The sequence below is a fragment of the Coregonus lavaretus genome (genome assembly GCF_964263955.1).
Source record: "Coregonus lavaretus genome assembly, chromosome: 39".
Taxonomy (NCBI): domain Eukaryota; kingdom Metazoa; phylum Chordata; class Actinopteri; order Salmoniformes; family Salmonidae; genus Coregonus; species Coregonus lavaretus.
The window spans coordinates 7,280,594-7,296,257 of record NC_140026.1 but is presented as its reverse complement, the minus strand read 5'-3'; the positions used below and the strand labels follow the sequence as shown (position 1 = coordinate 7,296,257).

The 15,664-nt window shown below is 42.3% G+C and overlaps 2 protein-coding genes across 2 annotated transcripts in view; both read right to left on the bottom strand.

Annotated features, from left to right (window-relative positions):
* Nucleotides 1-9,401: 9,401 nt before the first annotated feature.
* On the bottom strand, nt 9,402-10,835 carry LOC311112678 (P2Y purinoceptor 3-like; the record flags this gene model as incomplete). Its single annotated transcript, XM_084155812.1, has 1 exon — nt 9,402-10,835. One exon carries the CDS (start codon nt 10,833-10,835, stop codon nt 9,402-9,404), a length of 1,434 nt encoding a protein of 477 aa, XP_084011938.1.
* Nucleotides 10,836-10,973: 138 nt separating this feature from the next.
* Nucleotides 10,974-15,664, bottom strand: part of LOC311112677 (IgGFc-binding protein-like) — a gene marked incomplete at both ends in the record, with an annotated part of 49,796 nt that continues 45,105 nt past the window's right edge. Inside the window, one exon of the mRNA XM_084155811.1 lies at nt 10,974-10,988. Within this exon, the coding sequence (XP_084011937.1) occupies nt 10,974-10,988 (15 nt within the window). The remainder of the gene's footprint in view (nt 10,989-15,664) is intronic.

The following is a 15,664-nucleotide window of genomic DNA, read 5'->3' as shown; positions in this document are numbered from 1 at the left end:
TAGGAGATATATTCACTCCATATATAGAATGTTTTATGCATTTAAATCAACCTCCATTTGAAAGAACACCTGTTTCATAACATTGCCATATGATAGCCTGAATATATTGTGGTTGTGTAGAAGTCAAAAGACTGTGCTGAGTCAGATTGTATATTTCTTGTATATTCTTTTAGGGTCTGTGCTAAAATGGCACACGCACGCACACATGCACACTAGATAGAAGATACTAGTGGATGTTTACCTATAGTACAGCAATCTGAACCTCAAACCAATAGTGACCAGACACTGTCTATATCTATATCTATATATCTATATATATATATATACACACACAGTTTAGATTCAAAGGTTAGGGTGTGGTATTCAGTAAAATCCGTGACATATTGTGAAGTACTGTAATGCCTTTTGAAAACCAAGGCAACTGTACACTATATTATTTATTTTATTTTGGATTCATAGATATGCATACGTTTTCCTTTCCCAGAAAATGCACCAGAAAATACATTCAAAGTAGATGATTTGCTCCACACAATATGAATCTATACTAGAATGCAGTTGAATGAATGGGACTATTTGAAGTCATGAAAAGGACCAAAGAAAACACTATATTTGTACTGTACAAGTACAGTACGTGGCATCGACGGTGACGCAGTTACAAACGCACGCACCTAGAAGGTTCGATATGGAGGTCTCTGTTTTTAACTAGTATCAATTCAAGAATCTCTTCACATTGACCTAATCAATCTATCCTGTGCATTATTCTAAATATTTTGGAGACATTTCATTAAACTGAATGTATCTCTATCAACCAACAAATTCAAATATTGAGAATGTGAACTTATGGCAAGATAAGGGTGAGCGAAATAGTGAAATTATGCACCGACTAAAACATTATTTACGGTTTAAATCTAAAACTTGATGGTTGAACGGTATCATTTATCAAAGGGCAATCTTAGATAAAAGTAAGCAGATGGCAACATATCCAAGGCCAAAGAGACAGACAGGCAACTGTCGTCAGCTAACGTTACAGGGAAGTAGATGGCTACTTACTATCATTTGCACATCAAAGTAGGTAACAATGTTGCAAGGTAATTCAAACTAAGGGAGCAATTATCTGTTAGCTACAATCGGCCAATGCAACTTTGTAACGACGTTGGGTAACATTTGTCTATGTTAGCTATAGTCATATATTCTGTATAGTGTTTATATGGCACAGGACGGGGGTTGGGTCGAGAAGTAACATGCTGATTCAGATCATGTCTTTGCGATTTCTTTTCGACTTGTTTCCCCCCACACATTCGACCGTTTATACTGCACATTTAATTATTTTGAACGATGTTTTCAACCTTTTTCTAACATTTGGTAATTGAACGCAGTTTCTTTTGATTATTTTCTAGTTCAGCAAATATTTGATTTGAACATATGGGGGGGGGGGGGAGAGATTCTCGAGAGGGGTGTCATGAGCGGATTTTGGGGAGGGGTCCACGAACCAAACCTATGGTACTCGCACTAAAACGTGGGTGTGACACCGACGTAGTAAAAATCTGTCCTGGAAATAAAATCATTACCCGTAACTTTGAATTAACTTATTTTAGCAACTACATCGACTGTCTTGCTTCCTTTGACAATGTAAAAAAAAAAAAATCGTTTGCAATTCACCTCAATCTAGCTGCAGTGTTAAACAAATTCCCATAAAGCTTTTAACATCCACTAAACTTGGCTATCCCAACAAAGTCATAGAAATGTAGTTAGCCGAGTTGCTAGTCACCCTTGCTAGCTACAGTAGATTTAGATTGAAAAAGTATTTTGAAATACTCGAAGGTTACAATTGTTGAAAATGTATATTTCATGGCTAACGAACATAGACTGCCAGCTAGCTTGTGTTTATTTTTTACCTAGCTAGCTAGCTACTATTACTAACAATGCAACTAACTAGCTAGCTACCTACCTAGCCTGCTAAATGCAGGCTAAAATGCGTACCTTGAGAAAATACATCCTCGTCCGATGAAGAAACGACCATTCTTGCAAAAAAACATAACCCGTCTAAATGCAATTAAAAAAATATTAATTAATTCGTTAAATATGTTTTTCAACCCAGACATTCATTCTCTTGCAGAATAAGTTTGAAAATGGCGCCAATGCCTTGCATCGACAGCTCTACACACACTGGTGACACGGGGGGGAAAAAATTAATATAAATGTAAACGGTCAAATTATAATTTTTTACAAAATGCATGAGGTGTGTAATCGTTAGCCTAATCCATGTTGCTATTCGGTTTTGCTTAAAATGGCTCCTATTATTTTATTTTATTTTTTTGTTCAATTGTAATAACCGTCAAAGCTGGTTCTAGTCGTAGTGCAGCACGGGAAATGACATAATCGGTATTGTTTTGAATTTCCAAGCCGGGAAAGGATGAAATAGGAGAATTTGTCGCCCCCTCTAGCATGAGTTCATCAATGCATTTGTTCACCGACGTATTCCTATGCATTTCACTCCTCAACTAGGCCAGAAGTTAGGCCTAGAGCTGTAGAGCAGGATTTCCCAAACTTGGTCCTGGGGCCCACCCTGGGTGCACGTTTGGGGGGGGGGGGGGGGGGGGGGGGGTTTGGGAAACCCTGGCCTAGATGACATAAAACGCCTTTGACTAGTATTGTAAACTATTTGTTTAACCACCATGTAGGCCTAATATACATTACATATATTTTCAGATAAGAATACGCTGTCTTCAAAATGTGTACACTACTATGTAGTTCTGTGTGTGTACAAAGATGGAACTCAGCCCTTCAGTTGGCATCCGGCCTGCTACATTCTCCTGTTTCTTAGATGTGTCTCCCGAGTGGCGCAGTGGTCTAAGGCACTGCATCGCAGTGCTAGCTGTGCCACTAGAGATCCTGGTTCGAATCCAGGCTCTGTCGTAGCCGGCCACGCCCGGGAGACCCATGGGGCGGTGCACAATTCGTCCAGGGTAGGGGAGGGAATGGCCGGCAGGGATGTAGCTCAGTTGGTAGAGCATGGTGTTTGCAACACCAGGGTTGTGGGTTCGATTCCCACGGGGAATAAAAAAAATAATGTATGCACTCACTAACTGTAAGTCGCTCTGGATAAGAGTGTCTGCTAAATGACAAAAATGTAAAATGTAATGCCTTGCTCAATAAATAGCTCTTCATTCAATGTTGATACTTGTTTTTCACGAACAGTGAGCTAAGGGGGGAGAGAGAGACAGAAAGAGAGGGCGGGAGACTGAGAGGGAGGGACACAGAGAGAGAGAGAGAGAGTTGCACTATTTTGAGTTTATTTTACTAGCAATTAAAGCATAAATGTCATACCATATCTCTGGTATGCTCCTGTACAAGGCCTCTAGTGGTCCATTATGGAAGGCCTCTCTTCTTCTTCTTCGGTGAGGTTTAATGGTGGTGGGCATACAATATGTTGCATTACCGTCCCCAACTGAACTATAGTATAGATCCATTACACTTTGTGATACAAAATGGAAAAGGGGAACCCAAAATATATATATATATATATATATATATATATATATATATATATATATATATATATAAAATAAAAAGATACATACTGTATATTTGAATTACCCTACCAACTAACCCTATACTCATTCAAACCCATCACCTTATTCCACTACTAAACCCTATCTGACCCTTCCCCAGGCCAACGACCTGAGAGGACGGGACACTACCACTCAACACACCCTGTAACTCTTCTGAAGTCAAATCTTGTACCCCCAAGTACTTCTCTGCAGCTGCTACCACAACATCTATTTTCTGTGACTTACGTTTAATTTGATAAATCAAATCAAATCAAATCTTATTTGCCACATGCGCCAAATACAACAGGTGTAGACATTACAGTGAAATGCTTACTTACATGCCCTTAACCAACAATGCAAAGTAAAAAATAAAATAAAATATCAAGCAAAAACAAAAGAAGCTAATAACTAAAGAGAAGCAGTAAAATAAAATAACAGTAGGGAAGCTATATACAGGGGGGTACCGGTGCAGAGTCAATGTGCGGGGGCACCGGCTAGTCGAGGTAATTGAGGTAATATGTACATGTAGGTAGAGTTAACGTGACTATGCATAAATAATAAACAGAGTAGTAGCAGAGTAAAAAAGGGGGACGGGGTGGGGGTGGGGGGGCAGTGCAAATTGTCCGGGTAGCCATGATTAGCTGTTCAGAGCCGGTGTAGTACGATTCAATCTTAGTCCTGTATTGACTCTTTGCCTGTTTGATGGTTCATGTATTGACTTTTTGCCTGTTTGATGGTTCGTCAGAGGGCATAGCGGGGTTAGAGTCCCGCTCCTTGAAAGCAGCAGCTCTAGCCTTTAGCTCAGTGCGGATGTTGCCTGTAATCCATGGCTTCTGGTTGGGGTATGTACGTACGGTCACTGTGGGGACGACGTCATCGATGCACTTATTGATGAAGCCAGTGACGGATGTGACGTACTCCTCAATGCTATCTGAAGAATCCCGGAACATATTCCAGTCTGTGCTAGCAAAACAGTCCTGTAGCTTAGCATCTGCGTCATCAGACCACTTTCTTATTAACCGAGTCACTGGTGCTTCCTGCTTTAGTTTTTGCTTATATGCAGGAATCAGGAGGATAGAGTTATGGTCAGATTTGCCAAATGGAGGGCGAGGGAGAGATTTGTATGTGTCTCTGTGTGTGGAGTAAAGGTGGTCTAGAGTTTATTTTCCTCTGGTTGCACATTTAACATGCTGGTAGAAATTAGGTAGAACTGATTTAAGTTTCCCTGCATTAAAGTCCCCGGCCACTAGGAGCGCTGCCTCTGGATTAGCGTTTTCCTGTTTACTTATGGCCTTATATAGCTCATTAAGTGCAGTCTTAGTGCCAGCATTGGTTTGTGGTGGTATATAGACAGCTACGAAAAATATAGAAGAAAACTCTCTTCGTAAATAGTGTGGTCTACAGCTTATCATGAGATACTCTACCTCAGGTGAGCAAAACCTTGAGACTTCCTTAGTATTAGATTTTTTGCACCAGCTGCTGTTTACAAATATACACAGACCGCCACCCCTTGTCTTACCGGAGTCAGCCGTTCTATCCTGACGATGTAGCGTATATCCCGGCCAGCTGTATGTAATCAATGTCGTCGTTCAGCCACGACTCGGTGAAACATAAGATATTTTTAATGTCCCGTTGGTAGGATAACCGTAATCTTAGGTTGTCTACCTTATTTTCAAATGATTGAACATTGGCTAATAGGATTGATGGAAGAGGCAGTTTTCTCGCTCGCCGTCGGATCCTTACAAGGCACCCCGACCTATGTCCACGATATCTCCGTCTCTTTCTCATGCGAATGACAGGGATTTGGGCCTTGTCGGGTGTCTGTAGGATATCCTTCGTGTCCGACTCGTTGAAGAACCATTGCTTTGAACGCTAAGAAGCCAACCTTACTGAAGCATATATTACTCACTGGCCTATCCCTCTGCTGGCACAGATCTACTATTCACAGGGATCCTCTCAGAATCCTTCACCCTTGACCCATCCTCTTCTACTTTCTTCACTGCCTCAGCATACGACACCTTCTGCACTACTCTGACTCTAGCCACCTCAACCTGCCTCTCTCCTGCCGGACACTTACGATTCCCAGCAACATGTGCACCCCTACATTTGACACACACAACTTTATCCACCAAAACTACACAATCCTCTATCCCATGCCCTCCTGCACACTTCCCACATCTCGGAATCTCCCTCCTACACACTGCTGCAACACGACCATAAACGTTGCACCTGAAACAGTGCAGTAGATTCATTCATCACAAACACTCTAACAGGATACAGTGGGGAAAAAAGTATTTAGTCAGCCACCAATTGTGCAAGTTCTCCCACTTAAAAATATGAGAGAGGCCTGTAATTTTCATCATAGGTACACGTCAACTATGACAGACAAAATGAGAAAAAAAATTCCAGAAAATCACATTGTAGGATTTTTAATGAATTTATTTGCAAATTATGTTGGAAAATAAGTATTTGGTCAATAACAAAAGTTTCTCAATACTTTGTTATATACCCTTTGTTGGCAATGACACAGGTCAAACGTTTTCTGTAAGTCTTCACAAGGTTTTCACACACTGTTGCTGGTATTTTGGCCCATTCCTCCATGCAGATCTCCTCTAGAGCAGTGATGTTTTGGGGCTGTCGCTGGGCAACACAGACTTTCAACTCCCTCCAAAGATTTTCTATGGGGTTGAGATCTGGAGACTGGCTAGGCCACTCCAGGACCTTGAAATGCTTCTTACGAAGCCACTCCTTCGTTGCCCGGGCGGTGTGTTTGGGATCATTGTCATGCTGAAAGACCCAGCCACGTTTCATCTTCAATGCCCTTGCTGATGGAAGGAGGTTTTCACTCAAAATCCCACGATACATGGCCCCATTCATTCTTTCCTTTACACGGATCAGTCGTCCTGGTCCCTTTGCAGAAAAACAGCCCCAAAGCATGATGTTTCTACCCCCATGCTTCACAGTAGGTATGGTGTTCTTTGGATGCAACTCAGCATTCTTTGTCCTCCAAACACGACGAGTTGAGTTTTTACCAAAAAGTTATATTTTGGTTTCATCTAACCATATGACATTCTCCCAATCATCTTCTGGATCATCCAAATGCACTCTAGCAAACTTCAGACGGGCCTGGACATGTACTGGCTTAAGCAGGGGGACACGTCTGGCACTGCAGGATTTGAGTCCCTGGCGGCGTAGTGTGTTACTGATGGTAGGCTTTGTTACTTTGGTCCCAGCTCTCTGCAGGTCATTCACTAGGTCCCCCGTGTGGTTCTGGGATTTTTGCTCACCGTTCTTGTGATCATTTTGACCCCACGGGGTGAGATCTTGCGTGGAGCCCCAGATCGAGGGAGATTATCAGTGGTCTTGTATGTCTTCCATTTCCTAATAATTGCTCCCACAGTTGATTTCTTCAAACCAAGCTGCTTACCTATTGCAGATTCAGTCTTCCCAGCCTGGTGCAGGTCTACAATTTTGTTTCTGGTGTCCTTTGACAGCTCTTTGGTCTTGGCCATAGTGGAGTTTGGAGTGTGACTGTTTGAGGTTGTGGACAGGTGTCTTTTATACTGATAACAAGTTCAAACAGGTGCCATTAATACAGGTAACGAGTGGAGGACAGAGGAGCCTCTTAAAGAAGAAGTTACAGGTCTGTGAGAGCCAGAAATCTTGCTTGTTTGTAGGTGACCAAATACTTATTTTCCACCATAATTTGCAAATAAATTCATTAAAAATCCTACAATGTGATTTTCTGGATTTTTTTTCCCTCAATTTGTCTGTCATAGTTGACGTGTACCTATGATGAAAATTACAGGCCTCTCTCATCTTTTTAAGTGGGAGAACATGCACAATTGGTGGCTGACTAAATACTTTTTTCCCCCACTGTAACTGATATATCCTAACATGACCTTGTCGGGTAAAGACTTTGACTAAAAACTCAAAAGGACTGACAGTGACTCCTCTGTTTCACCACGCTCACCACCGGGTCTGCGTCGCACCAAACGGCAGGCGTCACAAACACCATCTTCAACTTAAATTGCTCTACCTCCACACTTAACGCTACCCCAGAAATCACTCCTTTCAATGGTGCCCTGTTCCTAAGAGCAAAGCAAGAAACAGATCTTGACCCAAGTTGCATCGCATGGATCGCCTGCTCCCTCTGATCTGAAGAAACACAAGCAAATATTACAAGTCCACTTCGGGTTACCTTCACCGACTCAACAGCACCCACCATCTTTTCCACCCAACCTGAAACCACCCATGGATCAGCCAAAAGGCCTGGTTCCACCCTCTTCAAAAATCACACTATAGGCCTGTTTCAAAGCGAAGGACTTGGTGTTGTGACCATTGTGGATCAAGGGGATAGTCAGTCAACAACATATGAAATTCCAGAAGGAAAGTGTTCATAAAAAAAAAAATTACACCAGTAGTTTTCCATTCATATAGCAGATTATTATATGTACTTACACAACCCAAATGACAGCTTGATCATTTACCCAGAGCTCAGAACTAAAGGCAACAACAACCTTAGCTAGGTCTTTACGGTCCATCAGTCTCACCTCACCTTCATTTGAGAAAATGGAAGGACAGAGTAGAGTTGAGTAGGTTCCAAGATCCATAGGTCCTGACAAGTGCTTGTGACATCACTACGGTCTCTAGATTCTAGAATGTAGATAGATAATTGTTTGTGAGTGGATCTCTGTGTATTTTAAGGGACGCTGTTGTTATGAATATGGGACTTTTTACATTTTATGACTTGGGTCTTTGGCTGCTCTCTACCTAGCATTGATGTTGTCTGATATGTATGAACTGTAATATCTTCATAGCTAAAATAAAGTATTATTATTATATAAAAAAAAAAAATATAGATTCTAGAATGTACAACCCCATTCCATGTTAAGTCAAGTGGGTTGTTTTTGTGAATGAGTGGAGAGTATTTCCCTGATTTGAGGGCGTTTTACAACTTTTTTCTGTGTGTGAGTGTGTTTGTGTTTAAATTAACTTAGTAAGGTTGGCCTTTGGGTTGTGTTCAGGTGAAAAGGGAGATTATTAACATTATTGCTAAGCCACTTTGTTTACAAATCCATTACCATTTTTTCCTCTCTCTCTCTCACATTTAACAACACAAACTCATTGGGCAGTAAGTTTACATTAAACATGTTTAATTCAGTAATATTTTACACATTTTGAAAATGTCAGACACCAGATAAACAGGAAATAGTTCCGATACAGTTGTCATTGAGGGCTGTCATCAAAAGATACAATAACAGATAACAAGTCTGTCTCTGAGTTTTGTTTGCCTGAGGTATAACTTCCTTCAACTCAACAAAGTTATAAAAACAAACAAAGAAAATCAACCCCCCAAAAAGGTATAAGAGTCCGTCATGGTTTTTATAGTACAGTGCCAGCGTCATCATCTAGATCTAGTCATCAATATTTGAATACTGCAAATGATAGTATGTTCATCTCTAATGTCCTTTGTGTCTCCAAACAGATCTTTTTACATCCTGAATTCACACCCAACCATTTATTTTGTTCACAAATGTCTGTTTCTGAATTAAACACATAGAATGCAGAAGACTTGCGTCGCCACACAGGGTTTCTTAAACTATGGGTCGGTACCCAAAGTGGGCCTGGACATGTGAGAGGTGGCTCGTGAGTTATGAGAATAAATCTAGTCACACACAATTTTTTCTTAATTTGGGTCATTGGAGGACGATTAGGGGCATGGGAGGACAGACAATTTCTCATTTGGGTCTCGAGTTGAAAACATTTAAGAAACCCTTCAAACAACAACTCATCCTATTCCTGCCAGCATTGATCCCCTTGGGAGGAATAAAGTCGATCGAATTGAACTTATTCCGCAGTATATCTGACTTTGGTTTTGGTCACCCCGCTGAACAGATGTACAGGTGTTTTATTAGTCTCTTTATTGTTACCCTTGTTATTGACCACGCCCCCCTCCTTGCCCCTGTCGCCCCCCTCCTCCTCGTCCCCCGCCCTTCTCAGCTTCCTCAGCGGCCAGAGGAGCCAGTGCTGCTGGTTGGTGGCGGTAGTATCCGGCGGTGGGCAACAGGGGGCGCCACCCCCTTTCTCCTTGGTGAAGAAGTAGAGGAGTGCGTTGAGCCAGGCGTTGAACGACGCCAGTGGGCGCGTGATCTTATAGCACATGGAGACCATGGTCATGGTGTGGCACGGGACGCCCTTCCTCACTTTGAGGATGAAGAAGATAGTCCTGGTGACGTGGAAGGGGAAGAAACAGAGGGCGAAGAGAAGGGTGATGGTGATGATGGTTTTGATGGATTTACGACGCCTGTGGGCGTATGGAGAGTGGGCTCCGAGAACGATTGACATCCCCTCTCCTCCTCCCTGAAGTCCTCCTTCTCCTACAACTCCAGCTCCATTCCCTCCTGCCTCTCCACATCCTCCTCCTCCTTTCCCACTTCCCTCTCCCCCTCCTCCTCTACGCTGTGACTGGGGCTGGGAGCGCAGGGTCCGGAATATTGTCAGAACCACTTGTGAGTAGCACCAGGCGATGATGGAGAATGGTAGAAAGAACCCCAGCAGATGCAAGATGATCGCATATGGAACATAGTCTTGGAACTCCTTATCTATAGCGTCGTCCCAACAGTTCTGATACGTCTCCACCTCCCCAGTACTGATACTACCAACGGTACCGGTATTATTACCGTTAATCGCCATCGCCTCGTCCCCTACGCCTCTCATCACGTGGCCCGTTTGGGCGAACCGGAATATCGGGCAGGTGAGGGCGAAGACGACCCCCCACACCAATACACACGTCCCCTTGACCGCTCTCTTGGTCTCCAGTGTGATGGTCCTCATAGGGTGACATATCCCCAGGTAGCGATGGACAGAGATACACGTCAGGAAGAATATCGAACAATACAAGTTGAAGTAGAACAGGAAACGGACCAATCTGCACATGAAGTCCCCGAAGACCCATCGATCGCGCATCACGTAGCTAGCCACCAGGAAGGGGAGCGACAAGCCGTACATGAAGTCAGTGGAGGCTAGGTTGACCATGTAGATGAGGGAGGCGTTCCAACGCTTGGTGCGTCTGAAGGAACGCCAGAGAACGATAGAGTTGAGAGAGATGGAGAAGAGGAAGGTGAAGGAGTAGCACAGAGGTAGGAAGATGTACTTGTAGGATTCATTGATGCTGCAGGAGAAGGGAGGGAGCAAGGGATTGACAGAGGAGGAGTTGAGGAGGCGGCGTACTCCTTCGACGATGATGTCATCATTGAGCGCAGGGGTGTCAGTCGTCGTCATGGTGATGTTTGGGTTTTTCAGTTTCAGTGACAGTTGAGGCGGTGATATCTCCTCTTGCCATTCCACTGCTCCTTCTGGCCCCCTCTGTTACCGTTCTAACGATCCAAATCCCAGGTTTACTTCTGTTGTCTTCTCAATTCAAAGTCTGTTCACCTAGAAAGAAAGAGAGAGAGGGTTGTTAGAATCACCATGCGTTCATTACGTCTCATATCAATACATTTTCATAGTACACTTCACTGTACAGTGATATGAGATTGTTAGAAGTCTGGAATTCTAGAATATTCCAAATGGTCATCATTCTTTTTTTCTTTCTTTTCATTCATTCATCCCTATGTACCTCCCCCTTGCTGACCGGTGACTCCACCCAGCTCCTTACACAATCGCCAGTGCTGTTTGCCCTCCTGTGTGTGTGTGTTGCCTTACTGTACGACTCTATCCTGCTGATTCAGTCTCTTCTCACTCCATTAACTCATCAATCAGTAACTACACCTCCCCTCGCACTATCCATTCATCCATCCATCCATCCATCCCCGCCTCCTCCTTGCCTTCCTTTCAAACTCCATCCATCCTTCTTTTCATCTCAAGACTTATTTCTGCATTTTGATGTAAATTACATCATTCATGGGCATTCTGTATGTCTATGGTCTATCCTGTGTGCCATTCTGTTTCTGCTCTACTGCTAACCCCTTATGGAATTGTCATGTTAAAACAGTTTAGCTTGACAATGTCGATGGACTAGGCAGAAGCACAAATAGATCTGGGACCAGCCTGTAATAATACCACTTAGAATGTAGCATGAATCAGCATTAGAATGAAGCAATGTATAACTACAAACAGATCTGGGACCAGCCTGTAATAATACCACTTAGAATGTAGCATGAATCAGCATTAGAATGAAGCAATGTAATGTATACCACCAGGCAACTATTAGTAGCAACTCATTCAATATACACCGCCTGATCCAGTGCTTTGCACGTGCTCAGTCACTCCCAACCCACTCCCCCTCCATCCATCCATCCATCCACCACATTAGGTTGAACACACAAGCAGGTGCGAGTAGGCTATACATGGTGTGTGTGTGTGTGCGATCAGCAATCACCATCACTTCACACATATAGAGATTTCGATAAATAGAGGTCATATGTGCACCAACAGGTGCAAAAAAAGCAAAGCAGTAAAATATAAAACAATGAATTCTATTAATCTGGCTATTCCACCAGAGGCGTCATGCACCCCTGAAATCTGAAGGGGCACAAAGAACACTACCGGTTTTAGAACACCTACTTATTCAAGGGTTTTTCTTTATTTTTACTATTTTCTACATTGTAGAATAATAGTGAAGACATCAAAACTATGAAATAACACATATGGAATCATGTAGTAACCAGAAAAGTGTTAAACAAATCAAAATATATTTTATATTTGAGATTCTTCAAATAGCCACCCTTTGCCTTGATGACAGCTTTGCACACTCTTGGCTTTCTCTCAACCAGCTTCACCTGGAATGCTTTTCCAACAGTCTTGAAAGAGTTCCCACATATGCTGAGCACTTGTTGGCTGCTTTTCCTTCACTCTGCGGTCCGACTCATCCCAAACCATCTCAATTTGGTTGAGGTCGGGGGATTGTGGAGGGCCAGGTCATCTGATGGAGTACTCCATCACTCTCCTTCTTGGTAAAATAGCCCTTACACAGCCTGGAGGTGTGTTGGGTCATTGTCCTGTTGAAAAACAAATGATAGTCCCACTAAGCCCAAACCAGATGGGATGGCGTATCGCTGCAGAATGCTGTGGTAGCCATGCAGGTTAAATCACAGACAGTGTCACCAGCAAAGCCCCCCCTACACCATAACACCTCCTCCTCCATGCTTTACGGTGGGAAAATACACATGCGGAGATCATCCGTTCACCCACATCGCCTCTCACAAAGACATGGCGGTTGGAACCAAAAATCTCAAATTTGGACTCCAGACGAAAGGACACATTTCCACCGGTCTAATGGCCATTACTCGTGTTTCTTGGCCCAAGCAAGTCTCTTCTTCTTATTCGTGTCCTTTAGTAGTGGTTTCTTTGCAGCAATTCGACCAGGAAGGCCTGATTCACGCAGTCTCCTCTTGAAAAGTTGATGTTGAGATGTGTCTGTTACTTTAACTTTTATTTATTTATTTACTTGAGCATTTATTTGGGCTGCAATTTCTGAGGCGGGTAACTCTAATGAACGTATCCTCTGCAGCAGAGGTAACTCTGGGTCTTCCATTCCTGTCGCAGTCCTCATGAGAGCCAGTTTCATCATAGCACTTGATGGTTTTTGCGACTGCACTTTTTCCGGATTGACTGACCTTAATCTTTAAAGTAATGATGGACTGTCGTTTCTCTTTGCTTATTTGAGCTGTTCTTGCCATAATATGGACTTGGTCTTTTACCAAATAGGGGCTATCTTCTGTATACCCCCCCCCCCCCCCGTATACCCCCACTACATTAAGAAGTAAATACATTCCACAAATTAACTTTTAAGAAGGCACACCTGTTAATTGAAATGCATTTCAGGGGACTACCTCATGAAGCTGGTTGAGAGAATGCCAAGAGTGTGCAAAGCTGTCATCAAGGCAAAGGGTGGCTATTTGAAGATCTCAAATATAAAATACATTTTGATTTGTTTAACACTTTTTTGGTTACTACATGATTCCATATGTGTTATTTCATAGTTTTGATGTCTTCACTATTATTCTACAATGTAGATAATAGTACAAACAAAGAAAAACCTTGAATGAGTAGGTGTTCTAAAAACATTTGACCGGTACTGTACATGGGCAAGATTTAAATAATGCTACATAACTGAAGTTCTAGAATTAGAACAATATTCACATTTCTAAAAGTTGGCCCAACTCTCTCTATATATGGCTCTGGAATAGATCATGACTAAATTGCATCGTCTCGGTTGTACTATGTGTGTCATGTCTGGACCCTGGTTGCCATAGAAAAGTATGGCCACATAGAGAGAGTGGCAATACATGGAACTGTAATAAATGTATACATGTAACCGTAAACAAAACATAAATACTTTAATCTCTGCAATTGGTTAGCGTAAGTGGGCGACATAAGGACTTAACCTGTTGATGCGATGTTCACTTCTGTGCAAAGCTTCCTCTATCCCTGTTTTCCAAGTCAGAAAACAGAGAAAATGAAACCCCCAATTTGATCTATGTTCAAGAAACCAAGGACGAGAACAGGAGAATATATTATATATGGACAAAATGACCAACGAAGAAAACTCCTTGGAAAAGTATCTCCTCTTTTTCCTCCTTTTCTCTTTCTTTATATGATGAGTCACCTTCAGTCGTTCAGTCTCTATCTCCTTTTTTCGGTCTACCTGTTTTTGGCTCCTCTACTAAAACATCCCTTTCTTTGTGTCTCAGGCTGTGTGACACAGTCCCCCCCCCCCCCCCCCCCCCCCCTCCCGCCTTCTCCCTCCTTCTCTCCTCCCTCCTTCTCTCTCCCTCCCTCCTCTCTCCCTCTCTCTCATCCTATCCCTCTATCACTCCTCCTTTCTCCTGTCCCTCCCTCCCTCCCATTTTGCTGATCTAGACATTGGCTAAGGCAAACTCTGACCAGGGCAAATCCCCACACACACACACACACACACAAGCACACACACACACACACACACACACACACAGACACACACCTCCCAACACTCAGGCAATGTATACAATTTACATCCATGCTAAATACATTATGCAAATACATTATGCTACTTACTTAATTCATCTATAGATACAGCTACATGCAAAATAGCACTAAGCACACCTACATATGTAGCATTGCAACCTGTTTATTCAATACAAAATGATTGAAGAATAGAACATCAAAAGGAAGTGACGTCAAACTCACTTCCTGTGACGACGTGTAAATGCATGTAAACAGCACACAATCCCAACGCTCCCTGCGTGTGTGTGTGTATATCTATGTGTGTGTGTGTGTTTGTATATCTGTGTGTGTGTGTATATATCTCTGTGTGTGTGTGTGTGTGTGTGTGTGTGTTACTCCTTGCAGAACTGTTTTATGACAACAGCCCCAAACAGGCGAGGCTTGCTCAGGGACCTTGTCGGTCGGGCTGATCGGTAGACATTTTTGTCATTACAGCATTATGAATGCAGGCTGATATAATACTCAACTTATATTCCCCTCTTTCAATGGCCAAGTCATTGAGTTGCACGTTACTGTGTGTGTCTGTTTGGTTAGTAATGTCCCCTTCTATGACTGACTCATTTGACGATCATCATACATACATACATACATACATACATACATACATACATACATACATACATACATACATACATACATACATACATTCATTAAAACATGCAGGAGATAGAACTGAAGACAATGAAATGTGTCCAAACAACAAGAATAAAAACAATCTGTAAAACTTTATTTGAACTCTACGTCATAACACTCAGTGACAAGAAAATCCTATGATATTATTATGATGCAATCAGAATCACCTTTATTCAATGTATATGACGCATTGTTCGAATAATGTGCTACCAAACAATCATTACATTTCAATATATGGATGACGATGATATTAGAGCTAGATCGATCCATGGGCAGCAATAGCAGTTTATTAATCCCTTATAATATTAGTTATTTCCCCCTAAAACACTACAACACTAACAGTCCAGATAACAGTCCAGACATACACATTTTGATTTACCGCAAAAAAAACACAGAGGGCAAACAAAACTGGTTGATGTGATGTCATAATGAATGTAAAACTGGGTGTAATCAATGTCATTTCAACCAGTTTTGCTCACTGGGTATAAAAT